We start from the raw sequence: 22,216 nt of genomic DNA, 5'->3' as shown, positions 1-22,216 counted from the left end.
TTATAAAAGAACATAAACTTAAATAAAATTATAATTTTTTTTAGTTTAAATGCAACGGCCTTTAATAATTCAAAACCATAATTTGCACATTATATAGTAAAATTACTAGCAAATCTAAAAGCCAAAAAGATTAATGAAATATTAATTTAACACAAATGTTAAATAGAGAAAAAAAAAAAAAGACTTTTAATACCGAAACTACCCCTCTGTGCCACCTTGTTGGTTTCCGCGAGGCGCGACACATTTACTTGAAATTGGTATCCTCCCCCGCTACACGACACCAGAAGCGCCAGTTCTCTTTTGTTTTCCTCCTGGGTGTTGGTGAAAAATACTTGTACAGTGACTCAAGTTCACCTCTCTGACCTTCACCGGCTCCGCCGGTTCCCGGTCCCGGTCATCGCCGATGTTTTCTTCTACGCGCTTTTCAAAAAATCGCCGACTCAGCCGAGGACTGTCCTCTGACAGTTAAACACCACTCTCTCTCTCTCCTCATATTCTTTGCAGAGAAGGGACAGAGAGACCCAAGAAGAGGGGAAGAGAGACCGCGTAGTAGTGATTACGCGCTGAACTGTCAGTTGACCATGGAGTACCAGGCCTCCTCTGTGACTCTCTCCAAGAAGCTCTCCAACGGCCACAGCTTCGCCGGAGGTTCCGTGTACGACGGCGTTTTCGCTGCTCCGTCGAAGTTCGGTGTTCCGAACTTCTCGTCCCGCGTCGAGGACTACCGCGAGATTTTTGGTGGCTCCGAACCTTCTAGAGGCTCGTCGATTCCTTTCCTCGACGTGCCGGAGCTCACCAAGGGGAAGATTTCGGTCGACGTGAGGAGCTCACAGCTTGACTACTCGAAGATTTTCGGTGGCTTCGGAGATTCAACTTTCGCGGTGCATTACGAGGAACTTTCTGGAGAGCCAAACAAGAGGAAGAAATCTGAGGAAGCACGGTATATATGTTTTTTATGTTTGTGGCTGGATGAGAAAAAAAAATTATAGAACACTATTTTCAATTGGATATGAGCTTTAAAGCCCCTTAAATTGTTAATATGATCAGTATTTTCCGGTTTTTTATGTTCATATTTTTGTGTGCTTAGAAAAGTTTGAGCCTTTGACTTTGAAGTACGATTAGGCTTGCAGCTACAGGTCCATTGCTTGTTTCATTTTTGGTGTCTCTCTTCTACACAAACAGTTTTAGGGAAAATCCTCTTTCAGAAAGCCTTTTTTGTATTCTGCTTTCTAAACATAGATGTTTGCTTGTTGTAGAAGGAAAATAAGGATTAAACATTAGAGTTCTGGTATAAAGTTTTGCACTTGTCGTATTAGCCTTCTGTTTTGTTTAGTGTTTACATTTCTTCTTTTGTTCATTGACAACCATTTCTTGTCGAAGTAGACACAAACTTGTGGTGGTAGAAACTAGATAGTGATTATAAAAGGTGTTTCTTCTCTCTCTCTTTAATACAGGACAAATGCTGAAAGGTCATCACCTTCAGAAGCTTCAGAAAGTTCTAATTGGGCACCGGGGAACCCTGTATTATCACGGGAAGCATCTCACCAAGATCTTAATGGAGTCAAGAAGTTCAATATGTCATACAATAAAGTTAACAGCGGGAATGCAAATGGGACAAGCAGCACAAATGGAATGACTCATATAGCTCAGCTCAATGCTGTTCAAGGTTACGCACGCCTAATTGACGAAGTCACTCCCTTGCGCAGAGCTGAAGGTGATAAGCGTGTATTCTCAATGGTAAAGGATGCTTGCCCAGAAAATAATATTGGTGAAGGGATGATGGAAGGGAATCATTTCATAAGAACCACTGCGGATGTCCGAGCTGGTGAGATTGGCAAACAGACTTCCGGAGGTGATGTTGTATTTCAAAATAACTCCAATTGGTTTAAGTCCAATTCCATGAGTACTTCATTTGACAGATATGAAGTTGGTCATGGAACCCGTCCTTCAAAGTTACCGCCATCTTCAAGCCTACCAAGTAACTTTAACTTAGGTAATACTTGTACTAATGAAGATTCTACCAATGCTGATTCACCTCCATACTTTGATGAGGAAGTAGACACCAATTCAGTTGCTGCCACCTCTGCGGCTGCATTGAGAAAGGCAATAGAGGAGGCTCAAGCAAGGATAAAAATGGCAAAGGAGCTAATGGAAAGAAAGAAGGCGAGTCTTAAAAATGGAGGTAAACAAAGCCTCAGTGATGGAGTTAAATTTGACGAGCGAAAGGAATGTAAAATTGCATATACGGTAAACAGATCCAAAAAGAAGACTCCAGAACTATGTAAAATAGATGATCCATTGCAAGTGTTTTCTGATACAAGACAGCAAAATACTGCTGGACCATGCCAAGGGGCTACAAATTTTGAAATTCGGGAAAAAGTTCCAAGTTCCAAAGAATTTGATGGTAAGACACCTTGGAAGAAGATATCAAGTCAAGTTGATCATGGGTGGGAGGAAGCTGAAGTATCCGAGGTAGAACAGTTTTTTGAAGTTGAGAACACAGATGAAATCTGGCCTCCAGCAACAGAAGTGGATATTCCATTGCATGTTTCCGATGTAACAAGAAAGCAAAATGTGATGGGTACAGGCCATGTAACTGAAGACTGTGAAGTTCAGGAGTTTGTTGCAGGCACCAAAAGAGCTGACAGGGAAACACCTTGGAAGGAGCTTAGATCAGATCAACTAGATCATGGGGAGGAAAAGGCTGATTTAATGGAAGCAGGAGAACAATTTTTCGAAGTTGATAACACAGATAGGAACTGGGAAACAATACTGGAGTTCGAAGAGGTCAAAGTAATGCCATCTGCCTATGAGAATGAATGGAAGGAGAAAAAAATAGGCGATGAAGTGCTTGAGAAAGCACAAAGTTGTGGTATTTCACCCAAACCAGCTGAAGAGGAGGATAACTTGGGGCAAATAGAAAATGGAGTTGATATACCAAATGGAATTAGGGGAGAATCCGACCGTGGAAATGACGGTGTTAAATCAATGGTAAATGAAGAGGTTCCTGAACATGAGAAGAATGCGAGGAAGCATCAAGTTGCTGTAAATGAGGAAGAAAGTGAAGAAATAGGTCAAGCATCCTACGATAATGATAAATATGAGGAGAATTTAACAGAGTTTCAGGAAGATGTAAAAGATGATAAAATACTAGAAACTAAGGGGCTGGAGGACATCAAGCATGAAGAGGGACAATCAAGAACTTGCGCATGTGTTGAAATTAAGAAAAGAGGAGAGGAGGTCTGCAAGGAGGAAAAACATGAGGAAGGACAAAGTGATGCCCCCGAGGTGGAGGACAATGAGAACAGGTTTGTCATTAACAGATCTAGTGAGGAAATGATCAAGGAGACGCTTAATGAACTTCATCTTGGGAAAAAAATTGCCAAGATACTTTTGCGTGATGGTGAATTGGAAGCAAATGGGAAGTTTGTAGAGGTAGGCGGAAATCAGAAGATGCTTATTGGGGATGCTTCTCAGGAGGAAGAAAGTGAGAACAGACAAGAAGAGACTTGTCAAGGGGTAGAGACTGGAACGACAGGGACACAAATTGATCTCAGTGCAGGAGATGAGGAGAAGATGAAAGGAGCTCTAGGGGAACCTGGGAACAAGGGTAACAATCTTGGGGCAGCTGACAACATATGCAAGCAGGATGAAAGTGAGAACCTGAGTAGACATCAGAAACCCATTCTACATGCAGAAAATGATGAGAGTATGGAAGTGTCTGAACAGTTACCAGCATGTAAGGAGGATGAGAGCATAAGTGAAGCTCACTTGGAAACCAATGAAAGTAGGAATGGGCTAGAATCAGTGAAAGAAACGTATGATATGGAGGAGAGAGATGTACTGGAAACAGATGGCTTCCCTCAAGGTCTTGAGCTCACCAAGATATTGAGGCCAGTGGAGGATACAACAGAGGACTTTTTGGACAAACTTGATGCAAACAATATAGGCAGAATTTACATGAATTTTTTCCAAAATCCAAATGATCCGAGACAGTTGGAAATAGTTCATGATTCAAGAGAGCGTATTGAAGAATTGGCATGTGAAATGGAAAAATTCAAGGATAATATTAACGAATCTGAAGTTTCTCTTAATCAGGAAGGTGATAAGAATAACACTAAGTGCTTTGACGAACAAGGATGGGTTGAAGATGGTATTAATACGAAAGGAGCTCAGTCATCGGATAGTTGTGAGGGGAGAGAGGAAAATGTGGAACTGGATCAGGAGACGAAGATCAACCCCTGTACAGAAAAAGATCATGAACATCATGAAGAAACTCCAGTAAGCGAAAGTGCAGAGGAGAACGAGGAGAATTGTCAAGGAAGCCTGCCAAGGCAAAATGCAGAGACAGAGGGGAATGATCAAGCAACTGTGAATGTGGAAGAGAGTCCTACTAGTAGTAGCTTGCAAAAGGAAGTGGAGCTGGAGAAAGAGGGCCTGAGAAAAATAGATGAAGCAAAAGAAAGGGAAAGGGAAAGGGAAAGAGAGGAGAGAATAGCTGTTGAAAGAGCAATCCGTGAAGCTCGTGAAAGAGCATTTGCAGAGGCCTGTGAAAGGGCTGCTGCAGGGAGAGCAGCTGCTGGAGCTCGTCAAAGGGTAACGGCTGAGGCCCGGGAACGGGTTGGAAAGAATGCTGCGGAGCATAATGAGAAGTCTGTAGCTGAGAAGGCTTCTATGGAAGCCAAACTTAAAGCAGAACGTGCTGCTGTGGAGAGAGCGACAGCTGAGGCTCGTGGGCGTGCCCTTGAGAAAGCTATGTCTGGAAAGGCTGCCTCTGAGGCAAGAAAGCAGAATTCCCAATTCAAAGGTCCATGTTCGTCAAGCAGTTCAAGATACCCAAATTCTTCAAATCATGCTGGTATGTAATATTCTGAAGTGAGCCCTTTGAATTTTCTTTTTTTAATTTTTATTTTAATTTTAATTTTTTTGCCTTACTGTCAATAGATCACTGCCAAGGAGATTGTAATGTACAACTTATGCTCCTTCTGAACAATTTATGTTTTGCTTAATGAAGTTTCTAGCTCGACCGAGAGATCTGATGGAGCTCATGGGGAATCAGCTCAGAGGTGTAAAGCAAGGTCAGAGAGACATCAGAGGATAACAGAACGGGCGGTATGCTTCTATCTTCTCTGGTTTGAATCAATGGTGTTGAACAAAACAGACTTCTTCATGTTCTTTCTTGTCTCTTTCAGGAAAAAGCTCTTGCAGAAAAGAATAGGCGTGATCTACTTGCACAGAAAGAGCAAGCAGAGAGAAATGTAATATTCTGTTTTGTCAAAGAATTTTTGGCTGCAAGTGCTTACACCTGACGTTAACCTTACTATCTTGAACCTATTTTCTGTGACAGAGATTAGCAGAAACTCTTGATATCGAGGTCAAAAGGTGGTCAGGTGGCAAGGAGGGAAATTTACGTGCATTGCTTTCAACACTACAATATGTAATTTCTAGCCTTCTATTTGTGTCGTTATAAATGTGTATATTTGCCTTCTGCTTCTATTCACAAAAATTTCGTGAGATTTCATGTAGCATGGCATCTGAAATATGTCATATTTGCGACTTCTAAAGAATATTCCAAGTTGACCAAACCAAAATACACGTATCTTCTGCTGATTGCCTCGTCATTTTATTTTACCGGCCATGTGATGTTACAGAGAGAGAACATGAAAATTTTAAAGAGAATAAGAGAAATGATTATCATTAAAATTTAACAATGTTTGTATTAAGTATCTACTAATGGGAGTGACGTGTAGCACTATATTGATCGGAAGTTTTTAATTCACAGATCCTTGGACCTGAGAGTGGTTGGCAGCCAATCCCTTTGACGGACATCATTACAACTGCTGCTGTGAAGAAAGCTTATCGTAAAGCTACACTTTTCGTTCATCCTGACAAGCTGCAGCAACGGGGTGCAAACATTCAGCAGAAGTACACTTGTGAAAAGGTTTTTGATCTTCTAAAGGTGCGTTTTTCAACTCTGATATTCTTCTGTTGCATCATTGTCTAACTCGAAGAAGCACGTATAAGATTGGTGAAAACACTAAATTCCAGCTCAGGTAAAAGTCCAAGCGTGCTGTAGTGTAGTCAGGTGATCAAAGGTTGTATTTCCAATCCAATAAAAATTCCAACTGGTCTCCGTATGTACTTTTGATAAAACATTTCCCCCCTTTCCCTGCCTTGCCTGCATAATATACGCTGACAAAACGAAGTTTAGATGTTTTAAGAAGCTGAACATTATCTGATTTCTCATTTTCCTATTTACCAGACTTCGAAAACCTTGCTCACGTCTTGGATTCAGAGAACAAACAACACTTGAAGAATCTGAATATTTCTGGTTTTTGAAAACTCACTTGCTCATAATATTTGTCTTGCGTGTCTGCAGGAGGCTTGGAACAAATTCAACATAGAAGAGCGGTAGAGAATTGGTAGTTTCTACAGCTATTGGGCAGAACTGTACCAGACTTGGTTTCTAAAAGAATTTGTTTCAGCACAAATTAACAAACTTATTGGCATTCTTTCACCCATTAGAGCAACTTTCAGAATCCCAGTTGTAATTCTCAGGAACACTGGCATCAACAGAAGCTCATTTTTAAGCCCCTCAGAAAAGGGCCTTATTTAATTGTCATTGTTCGGGTATTTGACCGTGTGAAATCAAAGAAACAAGTTGTTTGGGTGTACATACGAACTAAATTTCTTCCCCATTCCTCTGCGGTTATTTATTTAATTATTTTCCCCTCTTCTCAAGTCCCTGGAAATCTAAAATAAATTAGCAGCTGTAAGTACATGAATTCGCTTATTTCGTCCAGCGAAAAGATTAAAGTGGACGGAAGTTCAGATTGGGTGAATGCACAGCACGTGGATAAAAGATCCCAAAACCCATCCATTTAAAATGGAAATGGCAAGAATTTGAGTCAAAATTGCCTAAATGTATTGCCTATACATTTAGAATAACCATTGAAAACTTATACGTGAAATTTGTAGAGCAAACTATTTTCTGTTTTCTATAAGTCACAAAACACGTATATACAGTTAAATATTTATATATATGTGAAAAAAGTGCATGTATCTATATATACGACATAGGAAGGGAGAGACGTTATAGCACTCCTCAAGTACAGAACAAGCACCTGCTTAACAATTATTATTAATATTATATATGCCATTCTCTCCCTCGGCAAGTTGAGCACGGTTTTCTCCTCAATCCGCAGGTATCAAAGGAAGTTTCAATTTCAAACAGAGCAAGATGATCTAAGGATTGAACATGATCTTACGGTTTATCTGCAAAAAACTACATAAGCACGAACGTAAATGCATACTTGCTCACATCAAAACATCCAGAGTTAATAGATTGCCGTTTCCTATTTTATGTTTTCTATAGTTAGATGTCGTTTCTTTACGGTTATTCGCGTTCATAATATCCTGTCGTTTTCTGAAGTCTAGTGTCGTTATTATTTGTTGTCGTTAATTCATGGCTGTGGCCTGCTGTATACGTGGCCGCCAGCCCTGCCACTACCCTCCCCAAACTTTTTTTTTTTTTTTTGGTGGCAGCCCTACTCTTGACTATTTCTCGCTCCCGTCTCTCTGGTTGGTCTCTATTTTCATCCCAAGCTCAATTTCTCAAGGAGAAATATTTATTTTCTATTTTTTTCCGGGACATATTAGCTAAAATTAATAGTTTAGATGTCGTATTAGTATTGTGAATTTATTTAAATAAATTTCAAATTAAGAATCTCTTGATTTTAGAAGATTTTGACACTCTGGCAACTTATTTGACTTTTAAGTATGCAACTAATTGTAATATGTACTTATATTGACCTGGTTGATAGTACTAATTGTTAGTAAGTTTTTGAGAAATCTTGGCAATTATTTTTTAAAAGTGTATGGATTTTAATTTTTATTCTTTACTATACAACAACAACAAGCCTTAATCCCAACTTAATTGGGGTCGGTTGTATGAATTTTATTTTTTCACGCAGCTCTGATCGAAATTAAACTTTTCTGAACGCCTAAATCTAGAATGTCTTTCATAACTACTTTGGTCCACGTAATTCTTGGTTACCCCTCCCTCTCGTAGTATTAAGTATAAAAATGTCCTCCCAAGCACGAATTAATGCTTTTAGCGGTCTACGTTGGACATGCCCGTATTATCTCAAGCGGCCTTCGCGTACTTTATCTTCTATTGGTGCTACACATACTTTACTACGAATAACTTCATTCTTTATGTGATCTATTTTCGTATGGCCACTCATCCATCTTAACATACGCATCCCTGCCACACTCATCTTAGATATATGTTGTCTCTTAATGGCCCAACATTCACTACCATATAACATAGCTGGGCGGATTACAGTCCTATAGAACTTTCCTTTTAACTTAATAGGCATCTTGTCATCATATAAAACTTCCGTACCATTCTTCTACTTAACCCACCTTGCCTCAATCCTATGTTGAATATCCTTTTCTATATCTCCTTCATACTGCACTATAGACCCAAGGTACCTAAACTTCCTAGAAGCCCCAATCTCCACACCATCTAAAGAAATTCCATCACTCTTACTTGAGTTACTAAACTTACAATGCATGTATTCAGTTTTCATCTTACTTAACTTAAATTCTTTCGTCTCGAGAGTCTGTCTCCATAGTTCTAACTTACGGTTAACTCCTTCCCTATGTTCATCAACTAAAACTATATCGTCCACAAAAAGCATACACCAATGAACTCTATCTTTGATTTCTCTTGTCAGCTCATCCATCACGATGGTGAAAAGATAAGGACTAAGAGCAGATCCTTGATGAAGGCTGATCCGAATAGGGAACTCTGTCGTGTAGCCTCCAGCAGTTTTCACACTCGTGATCACCTCATCGTACATGTCCTTAATTACATTGATATACCTCACATGCACTCCTCTCTTTTCTAGCACCCACCATAAAACTTTCATCGGCACTCTATCGTATGCCTTTTCTAAATCTATAAAGACCATATGTAGGTCCATCTTCGCTTCTCTGTACCTTTCCATCAGCATCTTAAGAAGAAAAATGACTTCCGTGGTTGATCTACCTGGCATGAAGCCAAATTGGTTACCTGATATGGTAGTTGTGGCCCTTAATCTCCTTTCAATAACTATCTTCCAAAGTTTCATAGTGTGGCTTATTAACTTTATGCCCCTATAATTATTACAATTCAGCACATCTCCTTTATTCTTGAAGATGGGGAAAAGAATATTTTTCCTCCATGCATTAGGCATATGCTTCTTCTTTAATATCTCATTAAAAAGCTTAGTGAGCCACACAATTTTAGCTTCTCTTAACGCCATCCAAAGCTCTATTGGAATATCATCTGGCCCACATGCCTTCCCCTTTTCCATCTTCTGTAGGGCAGTTTTAACTTCTGAGACTTTGATTCCTCTTGTATACATGACATTAGGTTCTCCTTGTGACCTAAGATTGTCAAACTCTATCGCATAATCATCATTATAAAGCTTCTCAAAGTAACTCCTCCACCTTTCCCTGATGTCTTTATCTTTTTTCATAACTTGATATGTATCATTCTTAACACACCTCACTTGATTCAGGTCCCGACACTTCCTTTCTCTTATCCTAGCTAGTTTATATATATCCTTCTCTCATTCTCTAGTCTCAAGTTTCCTATATACCCCATCTAAGTAAGTAGAACGAGCCTTACCAACTGCTCGCTTAGCTTATTTCTTCACTTCTTTGTACTTCTTTGTACTTATTGAACTTCCTCATTACACCACCAGGTTTCTTTCCCGGGGGGCCTTTACCTCTAGATTCCCCTAGTACCTCATTTGCTACTTTTCTTATGCAGCTGGCCATGGCATCCCACATAGTATTTACATTACCTATATATGACCAAGTAGCCTCATCTAACAACTTCTTTTTAAAGGCCAATTGCTTTATTCCTTTCAAATGCCACCAACGAGTTCGTGGGAGGTGGTTTATCTTATTCCTTCTATAACAAAGCTTAATGCTCACATCTAAGATTACTAACCTATGTTGGGTGGCTAGTACTTCTCCAAGAATTACTTTACAATTCTTACATAGAGAACATTCTCTATACCTTGTGAGAAAATAATATATCTGGCTCAAGTTCCTCCCATTCTTAAAAGTGATCAAGTGAGAATCTCTTTTCTTGAAAAATGTGTTTGTTATGATAAAATCATGTCCCAACGCAAATTCCAAAATAGATTTTTTTTCTTCGTTTCGAGCTCCAAAACCAAAACCACCGTGGATCATTTCGAAGTTTTTCCTATCCTTACCAACATGCCCATTGAAATCTCCTCCAAAGAAAATGCTATCCTCATTGCCAATACGACACACTAAGTCATCCATGCCTCCTAGAACTTGACTTGAATTTCCGCATCCAATCCTATTTGTGGAACGTAAGCACTAATTACATAGATGAACTTATTTCCTAGTACCAATTGGAGCATAATAATTATATCCCCTATTCGCTTAATCTCAACTACGTAATCCTTCACAGTTTTGTCCACTAGAATACCAACTCCATTGCGATTCCTTTCCCAAATTTTCAATCTCCTTTGCTTTCTCTCCTGTCCACTTCATTTCCTGTAAGCATAAAATGTTAATTATTTTTCTTACCATAACATTCACTAGCTCCATAGATCTACCAGTTAAAGAACCTACATTCTAACTACCTAAACAAATTTTCCTATCATGGGCTAGCTCTGTCCCTTGCACACGTCCATGAATGTGCAATGACAAGGACCCCCCTTGCATATTTTTCACCATATACGGGGCCCGATATGGCGCATGGGCTCGCTTTACCCCCCACACACGTCCATGAATGTGCGAAGACCCCCTTGCCTATTTAACACTATACCCGGGGCCCGGCATAACACGTTGCACGTAGGGAACGCCCCAACAGATTCTATGTGAGTGAAATCCATGAGAGTGACTTATTTTTACGCTGGCCGTCAAACTACCACAATCCTCATCCTTTACTCGGGCTTAGGACCGGCTATACAAACGCATAGGCGGAGTTTTTTTTATCCTTTACTATAAGGGGTAAAAATCCAATCCATACACTTTTAAAAATAAATTCAATAATTTTCTCTAAGTTTGTTTTTTTTTTTTCTTTCTTTCTTTCTTGTAATCTGTAAAAGCAAGCACATTGTCGAAACACATTAATTGTGTTTTCTTTTTCCTTGTATCCAGATATACAAACATGCCAGAACCTAACCCCAACAAAGGAAGAGAAAGCTCTATCTAATTCTCTCTTTTATTATTATTATTATTATTTTTGATAATCTGATGATTATTTTTTTTTTAATCAAACTATAAGGGAGTTGAAAGAACTAAGAAACATAGCACAGTGTTTGATTGAATATACAATTAATAATTCTGTCTCTTAGACTTATCTAATTCATTAAAGCTGATATGTAAACTGCATGATTGTTAATGCTCACTATCTAACTTCTACTTACGTTCCAAATATGCACATATGCGTAGCTTTCAGTAAAGAAAGAAAGAAAGAAAGAAAGAAAAAAGCACTAATGGACAAGTACAATATAAATAATATACTATAGGGTAAAAAGACATTCCGACCATCTCTGACCTTTTTATGCCTTACAACTTTGATCTAGAACCGCTTTATTGGTTGCTAGCTTAGCGACATAAACTCAAAAGGAATAATCTTTTAAATTAAGTCAATCTGAACATATAATTTTGTCTCTAAAGGGATTCTTTGGTTCTCATCTTAACCTTTTAATCATCATCACATATCTTCTTTCCAACATTTTCATCCAAAAAGCTTAGCTTATCTCACATTTTCCACCTTGGACGGTTCCAAATCCACCTCCGTGACAGCTAGCAATTATTCCAAATTAATTAAGGCCGGTAAATTTTAAATTAATTATTAATTTAGCTCGTTTTCGGTCGTTGTAATGCATATCAAAATTAGGCTCTCGTACATTAAAAAGAACAAATATATTCAAGAGCTCTCTGAAAGAAGAGAATTAAAATATGCAGTTTATCTAATCAAAACAAAGTACATAACCTTGCATGCGACCATACACAAAATCAAGAACGGTAACTTTTTTTTTTTTTTTCCTCCTTTAAGTAAAGCCGAAAGGAAACATTTGAACATTGATTGAAAGGAAACGTTTGAACATTGATTAAAAGGAAAGCAAAGGCAACAAAGAGAAATAATAATAATAATAAACCACATTTGACGACTGTTATCTTAGTACTGCATTACTCTCTTAAATTCTAATATCAGTTGAAACGCTTCTTTTATTCCTTCCATTTGGATGCTTCAATGCAATTTTAGATTTCTCAGCCTGCATAGAAAAATACGGTAAGAATATCAGCCATAACCGAAACCCAAAAAAAAAAAAAAAAAAAAGGGGAAAAAAGCACTGAAATTGAAGATTAATGAAGAAGAAATTCTCGTAGACATTATGCATATAATAATGACAAATCATGGTTGAACGATTTATTTTATTTTATTTTATTTTATTAAGGTCATGTGCCCAAAATCTGACTCGCATTCTTTTCGCATGCCATGTATGTAAAATATTAGCAAAACGAAAAGCTAGGCATAAAATATTTATCATATAGATTTGACAATATTCAATCTTATATACAAATATATATATATGTATATATATATATATGTACCTTTGTTCCTCATCCATAAAGCTGTTGTAGGCCTTGTTGTTGGCACCAATCTTTCGGTAATTGGGCAAAGGAACTTCACCAGCCTCAATCTTGTTGACATCTTCAACAAGCATCTCATAGTGTCGTTTCACTTCCTCAACGGTTTTCCCACCAACGGCTCTAGCCAGATTGTGCCAGCGATCGGGACTGTCCTTGTCGTAGATGGCCAGAGCATTCTCGAAGAGCTTGTTCTGCTTGGCCGTCCATGTACTCGAAGCCATTAGTATTAATGTTTCAAAGACAAGAAAATGATAATGAGAGTAATATGTGGGGAGGAATTGTAGTGAGATAGCTAGGTGTGGGTAATGGAGAGAACCATGCTGCTCTTTTTATAGTGAGAGGGGGAGAAAGTGAGAGAACGAGAAAGGTGGGGGTGATGAGTGATGTATGGGTAGTTGGTTTTTCTTGCAAAACAGTGGATTTGCGAATTGTAAATGATAACCTGCCTAGTTTTATTGTTTTATTTGCTTGTAATTTAAGTGGGGTTGAGGAATTGGCTCAAAACTAATTCCAAGTTATGAAAATAACAATAATAAAGTTATTCTCTTTTACATTTCTATTCATTTTTTTAACCACTAAGAGGTAGTTAATTAGCCTTTTAGAATGAGGAATGAAATTTTTTTATTATAGCAGAAAAATAAAAAATTGTAATATTGACAAGTAGGGATTCCGGTTTAATTCTACGGCCCCTTGAATCAAAATAAACTTGTTTGATAAAGTTATACAAAAGTAATTAACGCACAAAACCTGACACAGAATACAAAAGTTACCAATACAGGATTCGGCCCGAAGTAGTAAAATCTAACTCACAGTTTGTTCTGGTGGCGTGATAAACCATAGATTGTAATTATGTCTATAACTTGTAAAGGTGATTCTCATGGTTAAGTTGTTTCCATATAAAGTTTTACGCTACTGTCAGTCGCAGCAAACACAATTTCACCATTAGCGATCAATGGCCGGGAGAGTACCGCACCTCTGAAACTAAGTAGAAAGTATTAAACATGAAGATTGCAAGAAAAGAATTGTCAATCTAAACACCACACCTCTGAAACTAGGTAGAAAGTATTAAACATGAAGTTGCAAGAAAATAATTGTCAGTCTAAACAAGATTTAGCTCGACCTTATAGAAAAGGCAAGAAAAAAAATTAATATGTACTAACATAAGATAATTATATGGTAGGATATAGTAAATAGTAAATACAACTTCTGATCACTAATTGACGTGATAATATTTTAAACACATATAAATATAGAAATGACAACTTATACACTACATTAATTGATATATAAAAGTTGAGATTTTTGAATTTAGTATCCCTAACATTATTCTAATAAAAAATACCTTACCAAGTTAGATCTTCATCAAATTTTGTTAAACTGTTAAATTTATATTATTGTGATATGATTTTGATGTGATTTAATGATTGAATTGTGTCTTATCAGATCTTGCTACATAATTTTTAGTCATATTTTGTGATATTAAGTGGTAGTGGGGAAACAATTAAAGAGTCACAGACGTCGCATCAGATGGGGTCCAGGTTAATCCAGCGGCTGTACAACTTAAAGAACGTTCACGGGTGAACCATATTCGCTGCCTCAGTAAATTAGATCCTTCACGCTAAGAGTGCTGTCAAGCTGTTTGAAGGGGAACACATTATAATATATAGGTGTATTGTATATTGCCCTTTTCTTTACTTTTTAAGTTTTTCATGTTTTGTGTATATCAACTTTCGGGCGTTTTCTGCATCTCATTTTCTAGAGGTTACTCTTCTTTCTCAAGCAACCTTCCAAAACATTTTTAGCTGGATTTAATTACTATCCTTCTCAGCTCCGTACAATCACTGTAGTACACCCACCACAAGTCCACAAGTCAACCTCCTAATGCTTGCCGTGTGTTTACACTTTTTGGATGCTATTTTACAAACTTGCCTTTTTACGACCTTTTCTGCCTTGTTTTTTTTTTTTTTTTTTTAACCATTTCATGCCAAACATAGACAATACGTTTTGCTTTGTTTTATTGAGTCTGTCACTCTGCCCTGTAAAGATTTTCATCTGGTAAACGCAGCGTGGCAGTAGATTTTGCTTTGCTATGCTGATTTCAAAAATTCAAGATGGAAAATTTTCAATTCACATGGTTTAATAGTTTATCACATGAGCATGTTAGATTCTAAGTTAATTAATTAATAGAAGTAATTATAGGTAGAGTTTGTTCTTTTACCATGAACATGAGTTTTTAAAGAAAAAGAAACATGGACTCGTTCGCTTTGCGGATTTAAATTTTCAATTTGAATTGAGATGTGATATTTTCTAATAGCTTTTAACTATAGCAAAAAAGTTAGATATAACATTTTTTTAAAATTTTTAATTGTAGAAACTTTAAAATTAAAAACTCAAATCGGTTAAATGAACGATGTCATAATCTACTGATAGGCATAATCCTAAACCATCATAATTTTTAACAAGTTCTATTAGATTTAACTTCATATGATTTTAATATGATTTATAACTATGTCTTACCTAGGATTGTTTTTTTTTTCTTTTCTTTTCTTTTTAATTTTGAATTTCTTGTAATCTTACTACTTTGTTAGAGCAAAATCACAGCTGTGTACGTGGTAATGTTCCGGTATTTAGTGCAATTGCCTAATCAAAGCCAGCACTGAAATGTACTTTGGCTCCTCTGAAGTCCAAACTTTCATCACTACTTCATAGATGGTGGGTCATTCGTCTGTTGGATATCAACAAGCCATGGAATTTCTATTTGCAATGTGTGGACAACAGAAAGTGAATAAATACCCTTTGTATAAATATTGCTATTCATTGAAACATGATGAACGAGAGCGACAAGCGAAATCATTGGCCTGGTTTCAGAATCTTTGGCTCCTTGACTGGATCTTTTTTTCTCCCTCTACCTCCACGCAATAAAAGAGAATATAAATCATACATAAAAGCTATGGTTTTAAGATACTCCTGAGTGCTTCTTGATAATTTGTTTTCCTTTGATCAAATATATCCGAGACATTGAATAATTTTGTGTTATCTTGATACTTGCAAAATGAATGGATTTCCCAATATTTTTCATTTAGGGATCATTAATTTTAAGTATGACGATTTAGAAACAATTGTTCTTAAAAATGAAATGTTGAATAAATGATGACAATAATTTCACATCCATTTTAACGTTTAAGTCCCCGATTTTTGAAGATGTTTTTTTAAATGCTTACTGATGAATTACGGCACCGTTAATTTCACCGATTCGAGTTTAGAATTCAAATTTTGCTACAGTAAAAAACTCTCAGAAACAATCACATCTAACTTTTTTGTTACAGTAAAAAACTCACATGAAATCACATCTCAACTCGAATCAGCGAACGAAACGAGCCCTACATATATACATATATTAATCAAATTTACATATGTAGATATCATTTTTTACAACCTAACAAAAAATTATTCTAATCTGGTACTATCACACTATATTAATTTGGTGACCAAATTTAGTATGGTGATTGGTCTTAAATAAATACGTCTTAGAGTCCGTTTAAAAGATATATTTAAATCATAATTATTGATTCTAACGTTTAAAATTTTAATTTTTATAAAAAGAAATATTATAACAGAATTAATGATTTGAGTTTGAGTTCTATGAAATAAACATGTCATTAATTGTTACCTTTGGATATGCGCTGATGGAGAGGATATATATCATATATGTGATTGTCCTCGTTGAAAACAAAACTCTGCAACTTTTTGAGGAGAATCCGAGTGTGCACATGACCACATAAAACTGATCTTTCAGCTAGTACAGGATTTTGATGATAAATGTTTAGAATCCTTATCATCCACGTCCGATGCAATAAGAGTTTATCTATCTGGATTCCTTTTGTTTCATTCTCAAAAGGCATCAAACTAATTTTTCTTTTTTTACCTTTTTTTTTTTTCCCTGGTGATCCTGATTGGGCAAGTTGGAAATGGCTCAGGATCACCTTTGGAGATCCGGTGGTCATAACTCAATTTGGCATATGCGATATTTGTTTGGATTCTTTTCAGACCAAGACTAGATGGTAGATACTTGATAGCTTCACTCACACAATGCGACTGGTTATCACAATAGGGATGATTCACATATATATTACTTCTACTTCAGGAGAGAAATTAAATTGATCAAGATCTGTCATGTTACATAATCTGTGCGTCAAGTACACATACTATATAAAGTTCTTTATATTGCAAAATTTTCTGTTGCTATCAGAATTTATACAAATCAGGAGGAACACATGTTAAAAATACAAATGAAATACTCTTTGACCGTATTAAAGTACATATTATATGATTGGACATAACTATGCATACATATACATATGTATATATATTATATCATATGCTATTTAATTATGAAGTACTGATCATTGGATGGTAGCGACAAGTCGTCCAACTTTTTGAGGGGTCTTGTTCTGAAAGGTGATAAATATTCACATATATATATGGTCGTCGAATACATCAAGCCAACTATGCACATAGATACTTGGAATCCATAATATATCGTTAAATTTGATCCGCATTATTTCTGGTATAAAGTGATGATCTATCTTGAAGACTGACGTGGGACTAATATATCCTTTGTTATAATTTCAAAAAAAAAAAAAAAAAAAAAAAAAGGAAACCTTTGTTCTTTGTCTATCAATAACCTTTAAGCACTACTGCATATATTGAGCACCTTTTATCTTCTCCCTCGGCGGTCCCTCCCCACAACTTGGGGTTGGCCTGATTGGGCAACGAATGTTCCGAAGCAAATGAGAAATGTGATTGATTTGATAAGTGATTCTATTGGGTGAGATTAATTGGAGGAGTCAACTATTTCTGCTTATATACTTGTTCAGCACCAGGGAAACCATGAACCCCACATTACTTTTCGAATATTATGTGGAACCATGTTGTTGTTCATCAAATTTTAGCTCAAACAACGTGATATGTAACTTGCTAAGTTGTTATGTTATAAGTTTTTAAATAGAGCTATAAGTTTGGGTAGGTCAAACGGGTGGTTGTCTCAAAATTCAACTTTATAACGTGATTTTGTCCCCTAATAAAACATATGGGTTGGACTAAAGGTAAATCTCAAATGAGAGAATTATTAAACTTATTCTTAAGAATGCAGGTCTTAATTTTTATTCTCAATCTTGATTAATACTATTTTAATTAATATAGTTATTTGACTAAAAGGATATTAATAAGAGAAAGGAGTAAAAATCTGTTGGCAAATTTAGTAGCAAAATAAGAAATGGGTAAAAATAAAGATAATATGGACACATAATATTTTGTGTGGAAACCCCTAAAAAGAGATGGGGTAAAAACCATGAGACAAGTATAGAAGGATTTCACTATGAAAAATTGGGATTACAACCTTCTCTCTTAATTACACGGATAGAACAATAAGACCCACTCTCATGTACATAGGACAAACACCTCACACCAAAAAAAAAAAAAAAAAAAAAAAAAAACTTAGAAACTAAGGGCCCGTTTGATAATGTTTTTAAAATTTTGTTTTCGGTATAAAAATAAAAATGAGATTGTTTTAAAAATCATTCTGGAACCGATTCTGAAATTACGTTTGGTAGTCTTTCAAGATATTAGTTTGAGTATGATAAAAAAGTAAAATCGTGTTTGGTTACATTTATGTTGTTTTCAGTACATACATGTAATTAATAATCTTAAATTAATATATTAAGTAATTAATAATTGATAATTATTTAGCAAATAAAAATTAATATATTAATAATATAATAATAATAGATAAATTATCATTAATGAGTACATTAATAATTAAACTATATATATAATAAATTAATATGATAAATAATTAAAAAATAGTAATTAGTAATTAATTATAAGTAATTACTATGTTAGTAATGTACTCCAATTAGATTATAAGTAATTAATTAGTGTATTGAGAAAAATAATTAGTATGTACATAATTTATTCATATTCGATTTATTACTTAAATTATTAACTGTTAGTTACATAATTAAATAATTAGTTAATTAATTACTAATGTTTATTTAATAATCTATTATTTATTTTTGGTAATTATTCTTTTTATAATGATTAAATACTAATTATTAATTATTAGTATATTATATATTGATAATTATAATTTAATATTAATTATTAATTGAGTAATTACTATTTATTTTTTATTTACCAACTATTTACGAATTAATAGATTATAATTAACATATATTAATTATTAATTATTTATTTAATAACTTATTATTACTTGTTTTTAATATGTTATATAATTAATTTTTACCAATTAATATTTAATTAAATAATTAATTACTATATTATTTATTATTTTATTAAAAAAATTAAAAACTTAATAGTAATAAATTAATATTTAATCAATAATTAAGTAATTAATATTTATTTATTAGTTATTAAGTATATCTATTTATTAATTATTAATTAATATAATATAATTAGTAATTAATTATTAATTATTTAATATAACTTTGTTGATAAGTACTAGAAAATGAAAACGGAAAAGGGAAAACAACTTTCAATTGTTTTCTACTTTCTTCACAAAAATCATTCTCATTGTTTTTTTTATTTCATTTCCATTTTCAAAACTTCTATTAAACAAACGCAATTTGTAGACTGTTTTCATTTTTGTGTCTCAAAAGACGTGCAGAAACGTTTTCGAAAACAATTCTAAATGCACCCTAAATTTCTCTCACACTATGGGAATTCTCTCCGAATGGTGAGAATGGGATGCTTAAGCCCTTCCTCCAAGCCCCCTTATATAAGCTCCTAGAACGAACCGTAGCCACGAAAAACATGTGGCTAAGAATTGACCAATTTGTGGCCACTCATTTTACTTGGCCACCATTTAGCCACTTGGCTAAATCTAGTCCACATAATTTTGTGGACTTGAATCATGGGTCTTAGGCTTTGCCAATATTGGGCATTTGGCCCTAAGCCTAATCCAACATTTCTCCCACTTGGAGATTTGATTGAGAATCAATCATGTCACCACACCATCCTTTCTACCTTGACACTATCATGTTGCTTACATTTCTCTAGGGCACACGAGAATCCACACCATTGAACTTGTCAGTATTTACCGGCTTGGTCAACACATCTGCTAAGTTCTCATTGGTGAATCTTCTGCATATCTACGCTGCCTTCTTCCACTACTTCACGAAAAAAGTGAAATTGAACTCATATGTGCTTCGTCTTGCAATGAAAGGCTGGCTTCCTTGCAATGTGCAAAGCGCTTTGAGTGTCACAAAACAAAAGAATCTTCTTTTCTTCGTGCCCGAGCTCCTCCAATAACCTTTTAATCCATATTGCTTCCTTACAAGCTTGTGTAACCACCACATATTCTGTTTTTGTTGTAGATAACGCCATAACTAACTACAATTCGAAACCCAGCTTACAGCTCCTCCTACAAGTGTGAACACATAGCCTGTAATGGATTTTCTTTTATCTAGATCACCTACAAAATCTGAATTGACATAGCCCATGACAGTAAACTCCGATCCTCCATAACATAATGCAACATCTGAGGTACCCTTGATGTATCTCAGGATCCTTTTAACAATATTCCATGATCGTACAGAGATTTATACAGAGATCCTCTTAACTGTTTGAGACCGTATAGAGATTTGTTCAACTTGTAAACCAAGTTATCTTTACCTGCTTCTGCAAAGCCTTCTGGTTGGTGTATATAAATTTCTTTTTCAAGATCTCCATGAAGAAAAGTAATTTTCACATTTAGCTGGTCTAGATGTAGGTCAAACGTAGCACACATCGCTAAGATTACTCGAATTGTAGTGAGTCGAACCACAGGTGAAAATATTTTGTTAAAGTTAATACCTTCTTTCTAAGCATATTCTTTCACCACCAACCTTGCACGATACTGTTCCACTTAGTCATTACCATCTCGCTTGATCTTGTAGACATATTTGTTGCTGATGGCCTTCCTTCCTCATGGTAGCGTAACAAGATTCCACGTCTTGTTCTTGTGTAAGGCTTCGATTTCTTCTTGCATTGCTACCATCTATAGGGATACACCTGGGCTTTTAATTGCCTCCTAGAAAGTTGACGGCTATCCATCTCTATTAAAAGACAATATGCAACATTGCTCTTAGTAACATAATCTGAGTGCTTAACCAGTAGTTTTCTCTCACGAGTTGACCGGTGAACTTCGAAAGCCTCAGACTTAACTAGTTCTTGACCTTCGTGCTCTTATGTTGCTTCAGAAGAAACTAGATCTTCATATGGCTTATCTTCCACTTGAACAATAGTAGTCTCTAACTTCTCCTTTAAAGTGATATTAGCTCCCTTTACTTGCAGTCTATCCTCTGCAAATATGACATCTTTTTTTATGACAATCTTTTAGGTAGTGGGATCCCATAAGCGATACCCCTTAACATCATCTGCATACCCCAACAATATACAATTTTTGGATTTTAGATCCAACTTCGATCTTTCTTGGTTATAGTACATGACGTGCACAGGACTTCTAAATGTATGTAATTGAGGATAATCAGCGGGCTTACTAGTCTACATCTCCATTGGCGTTTTTAAATCAATCGCAGTTGATGGAGACCGATTAATCATCTAACAGGCAATTTTGACTGCTTTTGTCCAAAATGACTTGGCTATACCTGCAGTCCTCAATATTGCTCTTGTTCTATCTAATAATGTTCTTTTCATCCGCTCTGCCACTCCATTTTGCTGAGGAGTCTACGCCGTCGTGAAATACCTATTGATGTCTTATTACTGACAGAATGCATCAAACTCGTCGCTTGTATATTCTTCTCTACTATCAGTCCTTTAGACACTTGATCTTCTTTTCATATTCAAGTTCTACCCACACTTTGAAAACTTTGAAGACTTCAAAAACATTCTCTTTCCTTTTGATTGGATACACGCAGCATCGCCTAGAGTAATCATCAATGAAAGAAACAAAGTATCTCGCCCCTTCGAGGGATGATACCAATGCTTGCCAAACATCAGAATGGATCACTTCTAAGGTGCCTTTGCTCTGAGCTTTTAATGTGTTGAACCTTAACCTGTGCTGCTTACTTGTACCATAATACTTACAAAACGGTAATTTTATAGAGCTGAGCCCAGGGAGTAGTTTTTCTTTAAAGGGAATCGTCAAACCTTGTTCTGACATATGACCGAGCTTCTAATGCCACATTGTTGTGTGGAAAAATATGGGTGACATGTGGAAGGGTGACAGCGTGACACGTGGCCCTACTTTCAATTTCTCAAAGGGTGACAACCCTCGACGCTTGAAGCTCGCTTACCCTCTACGCTACAAAGAAGGTCTGACTCAGGGCATCGACCCGGCATACCGTCGACCAGTCGTGCCGTCGACCTTATGGCAACAAAATTCCTGTCTAGAAAGGGTCGACTACCAGGAAGGAAAGGAGGTCTACGCAGCGTAGACGACGAGGAAAATACTCTTCAGAAAGGAGCCTGACATCACAGGTTGCGTCTAGGGATGGGAGAT

The 22,216-nt window shown here is 36.0% G+C and overlaps 2 protein-coding genes across 2 annotated transcripts; one reads left to right on the top strand and one right to left on the bottom strand.

Moving 5' to 3' along the window:
• Positions 1 to 323: 323 nt before the first annotated feature.
• Positions 324 to 6,758, top strand: LOC21392358 (auxilin-like protein 1). The gene is made up of 7 exons (XM_010103765.2): positions 324 to 940; positions 1,455 to 4,858; positions 5,015 to 5,112; positions 5,193 to 5,258; positions 5,348 to 5,437; positions 5,783 to 5,959; positions 6,380 to 6,758. The coding sequence occupies exons 1-7, from the start codon at positions 582 to 584 to the stop codon at positions 6,413 to 6,415; spliced, it is 4,230 nt and encodes a 1,409-aa protein (XP_010102067.1). The 5' UTR covers positions 324 to 581; the 3' UTR covers positions 6,416 to 6,758.
• Positions 6,759 to 12,234: 5,476 nt separating this feature from the next.
• On the bottom strand, positions 12,235 to 12,976 carry LOC21392357 (protein RADIALIS-like 3). Its single transcript, XM_010103764.2, has 2 exons — positions 12,658 to 12,976; positions 12,235 to 12,317 (listed from the first exon to the last, which is right to left on the bottom strand). The coding sequence occupies exons 1-2, from the start codon at positions 12,915 to 12,917 to the stop codon at positions 12,293 to 12,295; spliced, it is 285 nt and encodes a 94-aa protein (XP_010102066.1). The 5' UTR covers positions 12,918 to 12,976; the 3' UTR covers positions 12,235 to 12,292.
• Between the last annotated feature and the right edge of the window lie 9,240 nt (positions 12,977 to 22,216).

This window comes from Morus notabilis, unplaced genomic scaffold (genome assembly GCF_000414095.1).
Source record: "Morus notabilis unplaced genomic scaffold, ASM41409v2 Scaffold37, whole genome shotgun sequence".
Classification (NCBI taxonomy): Eukaryota; Viridiplantae; Streptophyta; class Magnoliopsida; order Rosales; family Moraceae; genus Morus; species Morus notabilis.
This window is presented reverse-complemented; position numbering and strand designations above follow the sequence as displayed.